Source organism: Puma concolor, chromosome B3 (genome assembly GCF_028749965.1).
Source record: "Puma concolor isolate L17-30 chromosome B3, mPumCon1.1.hap2, whole genome shotgun sequence".
Taxonomy (NCBI): domain Eukaryota; kingdom Metazoa; phylum Chordata; class Mammalia; order Carnivora; family Felidae; genus Puma; species Puma concolor.
Window position 1 is genome coordinate 130,297,013 of NC_141672.1, and position 17,692 is coordinate 130,314,704.

Consider the following 17,692-nt stretch of genomic DNA (forward strand, 5'->3'; position numbering starts at 1 on the left):
CTGGATGTTTTACATTTTTATTTTATCTTATCTACCAATCTTTTCTTCTAAGGCTTCTGAGTTCTATTAGACATTTATTTAGTTTGGAAACTCGACCAGTGACTTTATTTATTTACTTATTATTATGTTATTATTTTTACTGATTGTTCTGTATTAAATAACACGGTCATATTTAGAAGGATAATAAACCATAGTTCAGCTCCTCAAAGGAAAAGTTCCCAGGTCTCAGATCATGCAGTGACTGCTACTTTTGCCCACAGCCAGTGAGGAAGGTTACCTCTGTAGACCCCGTGAAGGCTAGCTTGCTGATCTGAGGGTGAGAAGACATGGCTGCTCCCACCGTGGGCCCAAATCCTGGCACGATGTTGACCACTCCTGGAGGGAATCCGACCTGGATGGAAATTGAGGTGGCATTCAGAGGAGGACAACGGACCAGCGTCTACCACAGACCATGCTTGGGCCAACAGGCCAACCGCTGTAGGATGTCCACGAGCCCAGCGGCACCCTCACTGGGAAGCCAGGGCCTGGGTCATACGTCCACCCCAGGGCCCAGCCCCACACGGCCAGTGTGTGGGCTGGGCCAGGGTGAGGTGCACACCCTTCCTTCCAGGCAGCACTTAATAACCCAAAAGGGCCTCTGACCAAAACGGCGGTGAGCCTCCACAGCCGAGCACCATTCTGTGCGTGTGCACGTGCGTGTGCATGAGTGTGTCTGTGTGTATCTGTCTATGTGTGTGTTGGGAGAAGAGAGATACCTTGCTCACAAGCCCCAAGGCTCAGAGGCACCTGCAAAATATCCTCTATGACCTTCAGCTTTTCATTTTTTAAACCCGCCTCATCAATGTTCCAAATGGCAACAGTGTAATCACTCCCTCAAAGCTCTCAGGCCACACCCCGAACTGGCAGGTCTCAAGGTGGGGACTGCCATCTCTTCCACATTCATGCCTCTTGCTTTGCACATCTGAGGCCTCTTTATTAACCAAGAATACCGCAAGTGAATGAGGTCGGTGGGGGGTGGGGGGGGAGGATGCTATTTAACAAATGTTTAATTAACTTAATATTTAATGCTCTTAAAACACATTATTTTAAAAGGGAAGAATTTAGGACATGGTGCTTGAGTCTTAGTTGTCCTAGGGGCTGTGTTTTACCAGTTCTGTCAGTCTCATGAATATTATGTAATCATGTCCAACATCACCAGTCAAAGGAAAGTGGGAAACTGGTCAGTTCCTGGCCGCTGCTGCAGCCTTACTTCTAAGCGGTAAAGGTCACGCTTCCTGGTCGTATTCGCCCAGCTGAGAAGTGACATGAATGGATCTTTTCTCCCATCCCTCTTCCCTTCCTGTTTCTTTTTTAACCTCTTTGCAGCATACAAGCTGGGCACAGAAGAACTGAAGCATGTTGCCAGGTGTGTCTGGAAGGAGGTGTTTCTTTGGGCGGCTTATTTCCTGGAACGGTGGCTGTCCCGGGGGAGAGGACAGTCGTCGGAGAGCAAGAGCACTGGTGAGTGGGCCCGGCTCGGGGCAGCCGCTTCCGTGGGAGCCCGCAAGACCGTCCCTCCGGGAGAAAACCAGACCATTTCATACGCCACAAATGCAAGGACCAAAGAACCCCAAATATTTGGCTCCCTCTCAAGTGCCCCTCCTACAAATTCTCTAGACACAACATTTGCTCCTCAACCATAGGTTTGAACCCATAATAAGAGTTAAGTATTCTCATTAGGATCAGTGGGAGGAATGGAGTTTCTTCTAGCTCAGTGACCGCAAGCAGGAGAAAGAATGTACAGTTGCCAAGTGAGACACAGAAGCCCTTCCCTCCCACTCAGCTGTGAGCAGGCTGGCACTGTCACCCGCAGCCCAGCTCGACGGGGCAGCATTATCTGGTGCCGGTGGCCTGGTGCCTGGGAGTGGGAATGTTATCAACAACGCACACTATTGTCTTTCTCTTCTGGATGCCTTACCTCCTTGATCAGAGAGCCCAGATAAAGGGCCGTGAGGGGGGTCTGCTCCGCCGGCTTCACAACTACGGTGTTCCCACAGCAGAGAGCCGGGGCCAGCTTCCACACCAGCATCAGCAGAGGGAAGTTCCACTACAACAGAACACAGAGGAACTCGTGGGAGGGCCTAGATCCACCCTGCTCCCCTGTCCTGGAGGCCCCGCGATGCCTCCCCGAAGGGTATTTGCTTCGCAGGGTCTAGATTTGGGGCATAAGAGGTAACACAGGATGGCAATGATCAGAACTTCATTCCTGGGGCACCTGGGTGGCTCAGTCGGCAAAGCGCCTGACTCTTGAGTTCGGCTCAGGTCAAGATCTCACAGTTCTTGAGATGAGCCCCACGTTGGGCTCTGTGATGACAGTGCAGAACCTGCTTGGGATTCCCTTTCTCCTTCTCTCTCTGCCCCTCCCCAGTTCATACTCTCTCTCTCTCTCTCTCTCTCTCTCTCTCTCTCTCTCTCTCTCTCTCAAAGATAAATGAATAAACATTAAAATGAAAAAGAAACTCATTCCTGCCCGGTGCTTCCTAAACTGCATTCTGGGAGATGTTAATAGGTAGTCTTTGCAAAGAGGACTCTGCTGTATGTTTATATTTCTGCTATATGTATATATTTCTTCCCCAGCTCTGTCTGGAATTCCTACCATAGACAACAAACATAAGATCTCAGTTCCCAAGGGTCGATATGCTTGGCTAAATGATGGTATTGTTTTGGGTTCACCCCCTAATGGTTGGGGTCCCCTCTTTCCTGGATCCCCACTTCTTAGCATGCAAATACCATCCTCTTTCCCGTCTGACAAGCAAAGCCACACCTTCCCTTGGCCTGTACTGCTTCCAGCAGCTCCCTTCCCTCTCCTCGAAGCTTCTTGGCAGAGGTGTGCCCACGTGCCCAGGTCCCCTCCTGTAAGCCCCAGCAGTGGGGCTTCCACTGCACCCAAATCTCCCGACAACACTGTTAGTGAGCAAATCTAACAGCTGTGTTTCTGTCTTGTTTAATTTCAAGGAAGGAGGTGACCCCATTGATCACAGGAATGATCAATGTCTGGGAATGTATTCCATTCCTGGGATGCCCTTGACCCTTGCTGCTCAGACTTCTCAGTGGGACCCCCTGATAGTCTTTGGGATTTGGCCCCAGGTCCTCTCCTGTCACTCTACAACCCCTCATTGGATGACCCCCCTCCCAACTTGATGGGTGGGAACACCTTTGTCCTGACCATCACCTGTGGGTAGCTCCAACCCTCACCTCTCTCTTGAGCTCTAGACCCAAATATGCAAATGCCTGATGGGACCCACTGGCCCCTCTGCCTCACCTGCCCAGACTTACCTTCATCTTTCACTTCACTCCCCCCAAACCTACTTCTCCCCCCGTCTTCCTCAAATCAACCAGCAACACGATCCACCCAATTCCAGCCAGGACTCACCCCCAACCTCTGATCAGCCACTGAACTCCACCAACTCTACGTCCTTAGGAGCTTTCAAATCCACGCTTCTGCTAGGTCCTCAAATATTTCCTGTCTTATCATTTTCTTGGCGGGGATACCCCCCTCAGCCTTTTAAGTGACCTGCAAGTTTCTCAGGGACAAGGGCTGGACCCTTTTCCTTCAGGCCTTCAGTACCTGGTACCCTGGTGCCATGCCTGGCACACAGTGGACTCTCAACCGTTTGCTGAGTGCACATATCTCCTTCGTCCCTGGCAGCACATTTCCAATCCTCTCCATACACTGTCACTTGTCTGCCCAGCCTCCCGCCCTGGTGTTGCAGTGGCCCGGGGCTTCCTCCAACAGACGGGCAGCATTACCACATTCCCTGGCTCCTGCCAGGCTCCCCACTGCACGGTGAATACAGTCCCAGGCCCTTGGCAGCCACAGCCCACTGGGTCTACACCACCTGATGTGTACACCTCCTCTTCCTCACTTTGTCCCCATCTAAGTGTGGCCTCACCAGCTGTCCTTGCCCTCCAAGTAGCCCAGACAACCCTACACCTTCACTCAGGCTATTCCTGCTGCTTAGAAAACCCACTTTCCTATTGAACCACTCTTTCTCATCCTTCAAGGCTGGCTTATGAAACCACTACTCTAGGCTAAGCCTGCTATTCCTGAGCCCTCTGCTTTGAATCCATGGTGCCTTCTCTTGTGCTCCTGGGGTCGGCCCCTTGAGAACAGGAGCGGGATCTAATCTATCCTGATAACTCTCAAGCACTGAACTCCATGCCACAGAGCAAATGCTCAGTTAATGCTGATGTGATCAAATCAAAACACATCAGAAACAGGTTCCAAAGGCTACAGGGGAATGGGGCGGGATCTACTTGGATCTATCCAGAAAAGTCATCATACTTACCGGAGTGATGGCTCCACACACACCTATAGGTTCATGCCTGGTGAAACATACAACGTTGTCATCTGGAAGAGGTTACATGGAGGAGAACACACTGGGATTAATCTAGGTTAAGGATTTTACGTAGCAAAACAACAAGAAACCCAGAAGCCCACAATGGGATCAGCTCCAAGTCTTGTCTAGTCTACAAAGAAGTGATTTTGAACTCAATTTTAAAAGCAAACTTCCTGGGGCGGTGCCTGGGTGGGGTTCAGTCAGTTAAGCATCCAACTTTGGCTCAGGTCATGATCTCACAGTTCATGAGTTCAAGCCCCAAATCAGGCTCTGTGCTATAAGCACAGAGCCTGCTTTGGATCCACTGCTCCACCGCCCCTCCCCCACTCGTGCTCTCTTTCTCTAAAATAAAAGTAAACATTTTTTTTTTTTTTTAAGTAAAATTCCTTGGGGTGCCTGGGTGGCTCAGCCGGTTAAGCTCTGACTTTGGCCCAGGTCATGATCTCACGGTTCGTGAGTTTGAGCCCCGAGTCGGGCTCTGTGCTGACAGCTCAGAGCCTGGAGCCTGCTTCCAATTCTGTGTCTCTTTCCCACTAGCTCGCACGAGCGCGTGCTCTCTCTCTCTCTCAAAAATAAATGAACATTAAAAAAAGAATTAAAAAAGAAAAAACTCCTTAAGAGAAGAAATCAGCACAGCACCATTTCCTTTGGGGACAGGGAAGGCGCCTTGAAGGGGAAACCAGGGGTGCTATGAAGAGGCTACCTGGAGTGACGAGAAGACAGGGCCCCCAGAAGGCCCAGATGAGGCTAGGAGTCTTGCGCTGGCTCACCTGTGGGGATGGTCCGTCCCTGTATTTTGTCAGCCCACCCTGCAAAGTATCTGAGGGTTTTCACACAGCCCTCTAGGTCGATGAAAAAGGCATGAAGGAATGGCTTCCCTGTGTCCATCGTTTCCAGGGTCTGCAACATGAAGATAGCATCTATTTTAGACATAGTTTCCCTTTTGGCTGTCGGGCTGTTAAAGACAGGGGACAGGGGAGGAGAGCACAGCCCTAGAACACTGTGTGTGCAATGTTCTGCGTGTCCCTTCAGAAAGCAAGACACACATTTCCCATAAGACCTATCTCAGATGGTCGAGGATTTCTTTCCCTTCAAAACACCTCGATCTGGGGGGCTGGCCAGAGCATGGGCAGGTGTCCCCGTGAAGGACAGTGGATAGAAGTCTGATCTGGAGCCTCACTGGGAAGGAGGACACGGTAGCATTTGGTCTTCTGCCTGGAGCACAGTTGTCTCGCTCTGTGACCTGGCCACACGTTGTGCATTTCCCGGGAAGCTCCTGGAAGGTTAGGCTTTGGGGAGGCTGGACAAAGGCTGGCTTCCCCTGACAAAAGGGGGGATGCGGTTCTTCTTTCTTGGCTAGGCTGACCCTTGTGGCTGTGGAAAGAGTGACAGAGCCCCAAAGGGTAGTGCCACCAGCCAAAGGCGCAGTCCTCCCCAACTGGGCTGCCCAAGCCGGATGCGCCGTCGGTCGGAAGGGAGCAGGCTCGCCCTTGGCAGTGAGGGAGGTGATTACCCAGGGCGAGTGCGCAGCCACTCAATGGTCCGGATTCTTTTCTATTTCCAGCCGGGGTTTAAGAGAACCCCTTTGTCCCTTGGACAAGCGGCCCCAGTTGAGTCCAGCGCTGAGACTGCCTGTCATCCATTCATCCATCTCTGCAGGAAGTGGCCACCCTGACACATAGCCTGGGGCTGGATTCTCATTTTACTGTCGATGCAGTGAGAGGGTGACTTACTAGGGAAGAGATGCCCCCTCCACGTGCACCTGTGTGTGCCTCATCTCTGAGCTTGACACCTGTGTTCCCACGTTGAGGTGCCGACACCACGGCTAATGGAGCCAGGTGACACCCAAGGTCACCTAGCGGGTCAGTGGCACTGAATTCAGGGCATCAAACTTCCAGCCGGCATAGTGACTACTCCTGAGGTGGCTGCCCCCAGACATTTGCATCTGGGAAGATTGGAGAATGGCCACACAGGGTGCTCGGGGCAGCTCTGTCAGAACTGGGGTTCCAAGCATTTCTAAACAGGAGCAACCGCTTCCCTCGCTGAGCTGCGAGCCCCTGAATCCCTCTCTGCCTCAGTTTCCTCATCTGTAAAATGAGAATAATCATAATAATAATAATAATAACAATAATACTAATAACTACTACTAATAGTAGTACTTGTCTCATGGGGCTAGTGGGGGGGCTAGAGCAGGGCCCGCCCACAGGAAGTGCCATGTTAACTGTTGCCGGTGACAGCTGTATGATCATGATCATCTTCCTTTCGGGAGGCTTCGTTTTGGGCAATCCTTACTTGGGGACACTGAAGAGAGAGAGGACTGTGAGTTGCTGAAGATGACAGGGCTGGTCTGGGTCTGGGGTGTGTCCCACCCCCAGCGGATGCTGTTCAGGGACCAAGTGAGGCCAACGTAAGATCCAGTGTGCCGTCCCTTACGCTCCTATCGATTCCATGTTGAAACTTTTATCTTCCCACAGGAAACCCAAGCATTGCAAATAACGCCCCAAAGTCCAGGACGGGCCTACTCCTGACAGCATCTGCATATCTATCGATGGAATGAGGGAATCATTCTTGGCCTTTTTCTGGGATGGGACAAGGAGGAGAAAGGCAGAAGACTATGGCGTACCATGGTAGAGAAGTCCTGCCTCCAGTCCTGGCTTACCTCCTCTGGCTGGATAACCTTGCACAGGATACCTAACCTCTCTGGGCCTCAGTATCTTCATCTCTGAAATGGGATAATGAATGTGCAGGCCAAGTGCAACACAGGCCTGGTACATGGTGAGGATTCAGCAAGCATCGGCTAGCTGTCACTATTAACTTGGGCCACTTTGCTTCCCAGAGGGATGACATGAATTTGCCAGGTTGGTTTTATGGAATCTGTCCAAGCAAAACCAGGGTCATAATAGGTTTAGACAGGAAATTCTTTTGAAACGTTAAAAAAAAAAAAAAGAAAAAGAGAAAGAAAAAGAATCACAGATGAGTGTACAGGGTTGAACCTGAGATATCAAGTGTTAGCTACTGATTGGGACTTGTAAACAGTTATTGTGGCTGGACCAGGAGTGAACCGCAGCCACTCCTGCGTTTACTTCCTCTAACATTTTAAGAGAAAAATATGCCTTCAGAAAAACGAATGCATCGTAACCTTCAGATACTAAAGAATGAGGCAAAGTGCGAAGGAACCTGTCCCTTCACTCAAGTCAGTATTCTAAGGCTTAAAATGAGGAGGCCCAGAAATGGGGCTTGGGTTGAAAAGAGAGTCAACAGGGAGGGCCCCTATTTGGGGCGCTTCCAGAGAGAGCACCCACAGAGCCAGAGTCTGGGCCCCAGGTGCCTCAGGAAGGGGGAGAAAGCTGGGGCTGCCGGATCGCCCACATCTGTTTCTAAACATTGAACACAGAAGTAAATACGTAGCTCTGTCAAAACCACTGAGCCGGCAAGAGAACATGATGGAAAGAAGCACTACGCTGCATGAAAATGCAAGAAAACCATATCAAGGTGGAGGGTGAGGGTATTTTCCTATGATGTGGTCCTGGTTTGAAAAACATATTTCCCACTAATTCTCTTGTTCCTTTCACGATGTGGCAAAGAGCCGGATCTTGTTTCTCGTGCACAGCCAGGTCCCGACAACGCAGGCAACTCGCTCCGTCTATCACGACCCAGTCCTGCCGGCCCGTGGGGCGGGCTGCCGGCGAAGGTGGTTCTATGGCCACTGCTCCCTAAGACGATACTGACACTTGAGGACAGGGTGGGGAGGGGTGCCCAGGGCACATCCTCTCCCGCCTGCTATTAGTCCCCACGGACATTGCAGACTGATGAGCTCATGCTGGGTGAAAACAGAAATGTTTTTGAAAAAGCCAGTCTGGCAGCTTGAGAGTTGAGGCTGGCTTTCGTTGCAGGAAGAAACCAGAGGCTCCTCGGACAGAAACGCTGACCTTGAGGGAGCCACCCCTCACCCGGATTTGGGGCACACATGCTGGCAAGGGCCGACTGGGGAGGAAGGAAGGAAGGAAGGAAGGAAGGAAGGAAGGAAGGAAGGAAGGAAGGAAAGCTCAGATCTCTGTGCAGATACACCCTCTGGACATTGCACCTAAGAGCAGGACCCGAGATGCAGGGTTCTTGAGCCCTCCACCCCCAAAACACACATCCAGGGACAAAAACAATCTCAGTGTCCTGGATGACGCTGTTCTCCATGATGGTAGATATTCTATGGCTCGTTCCAGACACCCGATCAAGAAAGGAAAGAACCATTTTTCCAAATCAGAGGCTGAAAAGGAGATTTTTCTCCCCTACCAACTGGGCCTCAAGGTTTGGAGCAAGTTTTAAACAGGAGTCAAAGCCATTGGAGGGCAGCATGTGGAGGGTGCAGAGGACCTCAAGGCAGGAGATGGCCCTGAAATTTCCTCTGCTCACTCATTGCAAGACTAAAGGAAGGTCTTAGGACCCCTGTGAATAATGCATTTACAACCTATAATTGTCTTCACAGTCCGGTCTGATCGGAGCAGCCCTACCTCATGGGGTGGGTGGAATTCATGTGCCCATTTTGCAGCAGCAGAACTAAGATTACTAGAAATTACTGGCCAGGAGGGTATAGAGCTGGGTGTGCAGCATTATTTATGAGGAATGCTGTTACCAATAATACCTGTCATCTAGTTAGTGATTACTGCATGCCAGGGCCTCTGCTAAGGATTTTAAATGGAGCACTCTCACAACATTTAAATACAATTCTTACTGATATCTTCCACAAAGAAATATATGCTCAGAAAAGTACAGCAACTTGTCCAAAGCCACGCAGCTAGCAAGTGGCAGAGGCGGGATCCGAATTGATTTTTAAGTCATAGGGGAACAGTTTTTTCTATGTTGAATGGCAGCATTTATCTTAATAAATATTCAAAAAATATATACACCAGCACATTAAATCTGTAATGTCATGGATAGTGTCACTTAGGAGGAAGTTAAACTTAACTTTGAAAGAGATCTCATGTGAAAAAAAAATTAATGTCATAAACATACAGGTGCAGGGCCAGGATATGGCCTAGCTCATCTGGCTGGCTGTGACTATGAGTCTGGGAACCGCCAACGCAGCTGAACTGCATCCAGGCAACTTCTTGGTCCCGAATGTGAACTTCAGGGGGCAACAGTCTGACTTCAAAACCAAACAGGTGACGGTGGAGGGCGTGGACACGTGCCTACTGCCAGAGAGCCATACCTCAAAGGGCCTAACACATCCACTTCCACACAAAACCAGCACCCTGGGTCTCCCCCCATACTCCATGGGGGACAGGCCCCCTCTGTGAGGCCAGCCAGGCATCCCACACCTGCCCGCCGACGCGCGCGTACTCACAGCCAAGACGGTGCGGTCCCTCTCCACAAGGTCAGCCAACTGATTCAGCAGCCGGCCACGGCCCAGCGCATCCAGGCGGCGCCACGGGGAGCCCCTCTGGAAGGCGGCTTGTGCGGCCTCCACTGCCTTGTCCACGTCGGGCTGAAAACCAGAGTGAGTGTATCATCTTTTGCTGTGACTGCATTTTGGGAGAACTCAGCTGTCCGTTTCGGAGAACAGCAGAGACATGCCTCCATCACACAAGCAGAGGAAGGGGGTTGGGGGCAATCGGAAAATGGCAGCTACGTTTCAAATCTCTGGACCTGTTCGGGGCTTCAGCGTGACTTTCTGCTTCTTTACATCTTAGGTCTTTTTCAAGATTCCTACAATGGCCAAGCATGAACCATCCTTCTGATTATAAAAGCATTTTAAAATAGTTTCTAAAACTACCGACCTTAATTATTTTTCTTGGTGATCCAAGTAGGAAAAGATTTTTCCACTTGCTAGCTCAGTCTGGACACACACTCCCACAGTTATTCAATTAAGTGGGGAAATGTCTGTCTTTTTATTTTAGCTTGGCATTGTATTCAAGCTGAGGACTCTGGTCCCATAGTGAGAATGGGGCAGGAGTGCTTCTTGGGAACTGACCACATCGGAAAAGTCCACAGACGGGGAGGATCTGGAACTTTTCTCTCCCTTCAGCCTCACCTACCCCCCTGGGGGCAGAAGTATTGCACCATTTTATAGACAAGGAACTGGATTTTCTGCGCACCCATAGAATTATAATCAAAACTTCTTCGTAAAAGGAAGGAGGTGAGAATTATTTAGAGTTGTTTAAGGTCACCCATTCTTATTTCAGGAAAATGAGTTCAAGGCTCTGATTGCTGATGGGCAAAAGCTCATCCCCCAGGCCCCTCAGAGCCTCATTTCCCTAGGAAGGTGATGCCGGATGCAATCAAGAGGGGGACACCACCAAGATTCTCTGTCTCCAAAGCATGCTTGGAGGCCACGGAAAACTTGGGCAAAGGAGATATTAAGACTTTGAATTCCTTGTTCCAGGCTCTGGGAGCCAGAGCCTCTCCAGGCACAGGGGACAGGACAGCCTCTGATTCCACGGGCTCAGAGCACTCACCCAGACCAAGAGAAAAGCCAGAGCCTGAGGCAGGGATCTCATTCTCCTCCTTGATTCTTGTGTAATGATGCACCTGGGAATCACCCACTGGGAATCCTGCTCTGTGCCCCCACACCCCAGCCACCCCATGTACTGACATCATATAAAGATGAGCTTCCCGATGCTATTATCTTTGTAAATACAGCTTAGCCTGAAGCACTACACACAGAAGGGTCTGTATAGGTAGAACCACTGTGTTTCCTGCCTGGCACAGAACTATTACTGGTGGGATCAAATTCAAGCCTATTTTACACATGTCTTTCACCCTGTCCACATTCGACATTACCCATACGCTTATAAGAACATCAGATGATTACTCTAGTGGTGGAGGAGAGGTTTCAATTTCCCTTCCCTCCTTAGAAAAGCTTTACCTTCAACATTTCTTCTAATGGCACGTATATTTAAAAGATACTTTCCGGCTTTGAAACGTATCAAGGACACATCCAGAAGACATAGATATATATGCATAATTATATAGTTTTACGGTTATATAGTTGTTTTAAATAGTTATAAAGACTATAGCTTCACATGATCATTTCAGGTTCTGACAGAAGAGAAATCTGGCCACTGAGTCTTTTTCCCTTCAAGTCTTTTTTTTTTTTTTTTTTTTTTTTTTTTTTTAAGTGTCTCCTGCCAGAATGCTGCATTTAGGTGAAACACACCAGCCGGAAATGCTTTCTGGAAAGATTCTTTAATGCCTCCAGGTTCAAATAATTGATAAAAACCTTTCCTTTATCCCTGTGCTGAGGAAAGCTGAGGTCATCCTTATAGATGGGGAAACATCTATCAAAGGAGAGTGACTGTTTGCAGTGGATTGTCCCTAATTGATCCCATTCTGGGCCATGTGTCTGGGAAGCAGCTAACTTAGGTCGTACCCGGAGGACAGGCCCGTTCTGTCTTACAACTGAGCCAAACTGCCTCCTTATCCTTTAATTATTGGCAATTTAATTACTTGGGGGATGGGGGGGTAGGTGGAGCACTCACCTTATCTCCTTCTTCTACTTCACATATTTTTTCTAGAGTTGAAGGATTATATGTGGCAAACTTTTTTCCACTCTTGGATTCGTGCCATTCATTGTTGATGAATATCTAACCAGGAAAGGAAGTTGTAATGCATTAGGGTTAAATCAAAATCATATCATTCCAACATGCTGAGGACCTTAGGTAATGTCTTGTCCTTTCCCCACCCCCCCACCCCCCGCCACCTACCCACCCGCCCACCCCTTTATAGATGAGACCTGGAGGGGAGGTGGAGTCCCACGCCCACCCTGGAGCACCCTCAGAATTAGAATCCAAGTCTCCTAACTTCTAATGCATTCTCAGAGAATTACTTTTTGTCATAATGAAACTAAAGTCATTTAGAATTTTTCTAAAATGTTGTCTCTCTCTTTTTAAAAAGCATTAATACAGATTCATGGAAGAATGGCTAGCGGGTATAGGTTAAATCCAACACCCTCATAGAGTTTGGGCGAAGACTAAATAGGTTTGGACCTATAAGTGCCAAGGAATCACCTACCCCCGAAGGGTAGGTCGGCAGTGAGCACTCCCTTCTGCCTCCTTCTTGCGGAAACCCCCAGCCAGATTGCCAAGGAATTGGCTTTCTACAAGGATCTTACCATAATCCCTAATCTTTGTTAAACGTACATTGGCACTCCTCCCCCATTCTCTTTAAAATGCCTATGTTCATGTTGGGCTTGATAAAAGCCAGTGTTGGAATACAAAGATAAATATCTGGGTTAGGAAATGGTCTGGTTATATGAAAAGATGTAGCAAATAGTCATTTATATCTAGAACCAAGGAATTAACCCACAGAAATCATTTAGCTCGGGGCCTCAATTACCTAGAACACAACCGAGAAGAAGGATGTTAAAAACAAAAAGACATCATGAGCACACGAAAAGGAATTCACAAAGTTCCCACGCTGAAATGTATGTACTATTTACTCTTACTTTACTCTAGCTGCTAACTACCTTAAAAAAGCACCACATTAAAAGAGAGGGCTTTGGGAAAGGAATGAGGAACAGAGGTGACAGCTAACATACAAAACACGTTCTGACAGTGTGGAGGCCCCCGTAACCCAGATAGAACAGACGATCTGCTGCTGTACCAGCTTGGGACAGCCTTGTCATCACAGCCCATCATGGCGTCACAAAGACCCCAGTCACAGACGTGGGTAAGACACCTTAGAAGCATTTCCATCAATAATTTCTAAGTACAAAGCTAGCTTATCAAAGTCCGTTTCTACATCTATATGCGTATCTTTTGCTTCCCTTTCATTAATTTTCAAAGAATTGTGTCACTCCAAGGGCTATTTTCAATTGCTGTGAATTTTATTCATTAGGAACACTTGACTCCCCAGTGATGATAGGCAAGCAGAGCGACATCTCATCCAGCTTGTGCATGGCTTGATTACGGTCTCTGTCCTGGACTCTGCTGTAAAAATTCCAAAGCTCACTGAGAAGGAAGCGCGCTCTGCGAAGCTGCTGGGGGAAGACCGTTTTGGTAACTCTCTCTGAAAGCGGGGAAGTCTCATCATGGCGGGGACAAAGCACAGAAGGCCAACTCTTGACGGGGCAGGTGGGCAGAGGCACCTTGTCCCCCATGTGGAATCCAGGGCTGAGGGCATCCCTTGCCTGTAGGATGTGCCTGTCTGACTTCTGGAAGCTCAGCTTCTTCAACATGAGGCCAGGCCCCCAGGGAAGCACGTGGAATAAGCCAGGCTACAATTACAGGTTTATTCTTCCAGCTGAAACCAAATCCAAGCGTTCACTTTTGCCATCCAGCGAGCAATCACTCGGTAACAGCGAGAAATTAATAAGTGGGGAAGAGGGGTTCAGTTAGCGCAGGGACGAAAGCAGAGCCAGAGCCGGGGGGCGGGGGGCATTTGTCGGAAGATGAAATTTCGTGGGTTAGCAAATAGAGACTGTTAGTGAAAACTGCTGATTCTGGGTCCTTCCTGGTATCAATTCCAAGGGGGAGGGAAATGAGAAGACGGTAGAAGAGAATATAAATAAGGAAGATGGAGACAGATTGCAACGATCAGATGTCTGTTATACTTCATCTCCAAGCATGTGCCTCCAAAAAAAAAAAAAAAAAAATTACTTGGTCGGTCATGACATTCGTCTGTAGTCCCTCCTAACCAGCAACTTAAAAAACAACAACAACAACAACAACAACAACAACAACAACAACAACAACAACAGACTCCTCAACTTTGACCATATTTTCCCATCACAATGTTGCCAATTTACCAAGATTTTTTTTTCTTCCTGCTACACTAGTAAAGTAATCTTGGAAGTGGTTTCTAACTGTTGATTTTCTCTCCACGAAAACAAAACAAAAACACAAATAAAGAAGGGGTCAGTAAGTGTGGCTTACCAATTATGCTGCCTGTATTGTCTTGAGCCCCAAATAAGGAGAAAGTCTCCAGAAAAAAAAAAAAAAATGTTATCTTCCACTTGTGAATTGGTATCAAATAAACCTCACAGAGGTATGAAATTGTTACACCAAGCTGTAGGCGAACTCGAAATTTCCTGAAGAAGAAAGGCGTGTTCTCCGAACTGAGCTGGAAAACCACAGCTGCTCTGAGGAGACCTGGGTCCCGGGTGGAGAAGACGGGGGTCTTGCAAGGGAGGTGTGCTGGCGCCATTTACAGTAACTTCCATTGGACTTCGGCTAAACTCAGAGGAGTATGTTTTCAGAAAAGGAGAGTTGAGGGCAGTTTACTTTTCACAAAAGAGATCATAAAAACGGGAATTTTAGTGAACCAGAAACTCTTAAGGAGAATCTCTGTTACCGGAAGAAATTTTATAAGGGAAGAAAAGGTCCCCCTGAAGTGAAAGAACTTGGTATCCTCTGAATCTGGGAGGGGGTGCCTAAGGGGATCCTTCCCCCACACCAGGGTCACATAGCAGAGCCCAGTGTTAAAACGGGAGAACAAATGAGGAAGTTCCGACAAGGTCGTCCTTCTGGAAACTGGCCTTACCCTAGGAAATGGCACCCCCAAGGCTGGGGCTCAGACCCGCCATTTCTTCCATTAGCAAGAAGTACCATGAGTCAGGTTTGAAAAATAACAGGCCTTTACTGGCTCACACACTGCACCCCTCCCCACCGCCTGTCCCGGGCCTCGATGGATTCTGCAATTCTGTGTCTCCTGCTTCTTTCCTAGGCCCCTTCTGCTGTCTCTACAGCCAGAGGCTCCCTCAGCATTGCTCGCCAGGGTTGCTGTCCCTCAGCCACCACCACACAGGCTGCCTGGGCTCTGCAGGTGCTAGCAGTAGGCCTCTGCGGTGGTGGGTCTGCAAAGACAAAACAGGCAGAGGCCTTACCCTCCACAGGGAAGGAGAGTACAGTGGCCTGACATCAGGCCACAACAGCCATCATCACCCGGGAGCCCCTAAGTCTCCAGGTTCTTTGGAGCCTCCCCCTCCCCATCTCTTCTCAGCCTTAATCACATACCCTGCTCTGTTCCACTAAGAAAAAGGGGCTGCCCAGCAAGACAACAGACTGGCCGCTCTGTGAATCTTCTAAGATCCTTCTCTATATACACTTGTAAAGGGCCGTAAAGAATCGCAGAGAAAGAAACATTCCATGTGGCTTCCTTGTTCTGATAGGACTCAAAAAGGCAGAAAGAAAAAGGACAATACCATAGGTGATTTCTGGGTTCTGCCTCCTTTAAAAAAAGCCCAAAACTTACGAAACAAAAATAAAACCAAACGTCACCACCACCAACAGGCAAGCAAGCACCAGCAGTGTTAACGATCTACAAAGACGTAGGTACTATTCTTATGTTCCCAGAGCGTGTGGTGGAATTTTTCGCTCCAAAGCTGATACTACTTACGGAAACTACATTAAAAATAATCTCCAGCGTTTATGGTGAAGTGTCTCCACTGATTACAGAGCCCTCTGAAAACAGTTAATTTAAATGTCATGTGATCTGAGGCAGAGCCGACATTAAGTGCCAAGAGACCCAAATCTGAAGGCCACACATAGTGGCCTACAACTTTCTCCGCTTGATTAAAACTATTTGAGAGGCATAATTGCTACTTTTGAAAGTAAAATTGGTGGGGGAATTTTCTAAGTGCTGTGTCAGCTGGAGTTGGGGGCTAGGGATAAGATGCAAATTAAAAAATAAAAAGGAGGGAAGCTGGGGAAAGAGATGCCAACGGAGGCTCTCGGCCTGCGACCCTGCAGCGCTCCCCGTGTCCACGGCCTCCAAACAGCCTCTCCGTGTCCTCCCACGGGACGCGCTCCCGGCAGCCCTCCGCGGCCGGCTCTCCAGGCCTCGCCATCTTCCTTTCTGCCCTAGGCAGGTGATCTCACCGCCCTGCAGACGCCCGGCCTCCCAGCCCGGCGCAAACCAGCAGAGACTCCACGGGGTGCGGCGGGGCCTTGCCACCAGCGCGGCTTCCCAGGCCCAGTTCGGAGACCTTCGGGAACACATTCTCCGTTTGTCAGCACCAGTGCTTCTGGGCTCCAAGGCAGTTTCACCAGGGCTCACCTTCCTACTTCCCCTCGCTCTGCTGGTAAACCAGGTAGGCTAGGCTCGGAAGGTACGACGTCTCTCCAGTTGGCTCCCGATGACATGGGTTTGGAGTCTCCAAGTGGCGGGTTCCCAGTGCAGCGCGAGCTCCGTGACCAACTCTCGGTGTTCTCAGGCACCCTCTGACCCTCCCAAAGCCTGGCCCGTTCGTCCCCGGAAACCTTGTCGCAGGGTCTGCGGGAGACCGGCGGGCCCGAGGGCCCGCGGCCCGCACCTCCACTCGCCTTCAAAGCAGGCCCTGCAAGGGCACGTCGGGGCCGCGCCGGTGGCAGCCTGGAGCCGCACGGGCGCTGCGCAGCCTCCCTCGCCAGGCTCGGTGGCTTAAAGCGCTGAGCCCCGCCGCCCGAGGGCCCGTCTGGGACGGCAGATCGCGGAGTCGCCTTCGGGATGCGCGGTGGACGCGCTCGCTCCCGGGAGGTCCTGCGCCGGACGCCGCTTGGAGAGGGCCCGACCCAAGCGGAGAGGCTCCGGTCGCGGGAACGCCGGGCGAACTCGACTGAAGGCGCGCCGCCCGCAGCGCCCAGCACCCTCGGAGCGGAGCGGCGGGGCTCCCGGCCTGATGGCTCCGCATCCCCGCCACCCGGGCCGGACAGCCCAGCTCAGAGCCAGGCGACCGTCGGGTGGGATGGGCGCCCACCTTACCTTGGTAAACTTGACCTCCAGGCTGCGGACGGGGCGCGGCAGGGCAGGCGGCTTCCTGTCCGGCTGCCCGTTCTCCACGGTCCCGTTGGTGGTGGCCATGGCTCTTCTGCGCTCCCTGGCCCGAGGCGCCCGAGTCTGCGGCGCTGGCTCCGGCCTGGATGGTGCGCAGCTTGCTCGCGGGGTGACAGCTCCGCGCCGCTTTATGGAGCGACCCACGCCTCCCGCCCAAGGGGGCCGTCTAATTGGCTGCAGGACCGGAGGAAGGGAGGGCGGGCGGGAGGGGAGGGGGCCGGCCCGCCTCACCCCACCCCGCCCGCCGCCCCTGCGGGAGCCCGGCCACCCCCCGCCCGGCCACCGCGCCGCGCGCGCTCCCCCGCCCCGGAGGCTGCCCTTGGAGGAGCTCCCCCGAAGAGCCACCGGGCCCCGGAAGTGCCAGAGCTCCCGCAGCGGGCCAGGGTAGGGAGCGGGGGCGCCAGGGCCACAGCGCCCGGCCCTTTCCCCGAGTCGGGCGAGCTCTCCCCGCCGCACCTGCCGCCCCCTGCCCGCCGCCGCTCCGCGCACTCGGCTGACTTCAGTCGGCGCGCCGCGCTCTGGGAATGCGCGCCCCCCGCCCGCCTCTGGGCCTGAGCCGCGTCCGGGGT

At 50.9% G+C, this 17,692-nt stretch overlaps 1 protein-coding gene across 1 annotated transcript in view; it reads right to left on the minus strand.

Annotated features, from left to right (window-relative positions):
- The window catches only part of ALDH1A3 (aldehyde dehydrogenase 1 family member A3), a 39,470-nt gene extending 22,184 nt beyond the window's left edge, over window positions 1-17,286 (minus strand). The window contains exons 1-7 of the mRNA XM_086711401.1: window positions 17,052-17,286; window positions 11,852-11,956; window positions 9,718-9,858; window positions 5,150-5,279; window positions 4,329-4,390; window positions 1,958-2,086; window positions 278-391 (exon numbers count right to left, since the gene is read on the minus strand). Coding sequence (XP_086567527.1) covers window positions 278-391; window positions 1,958-2,086; window positions 4,329-4,390; window positions 5,150-5,279; window positions 9,718-9,858; window positions 11,852-11,956; window positions 17,052-17,150 — 780 coding nt within the window. The 5' untranslated portion in view covers window positions 17,151-17,286. The remainder of the gene's footprint in view (window positions 1-277; window positions 392-1,957; window positions 2,087-4,328; window positions 4,391-5,149; window positions 5,280-9,717; window positions 9,859-11,851; window positions 11,957-17,051) is intronic.
- Window positions 17,287-17,692: the final 406 nt, after the last annotated feature.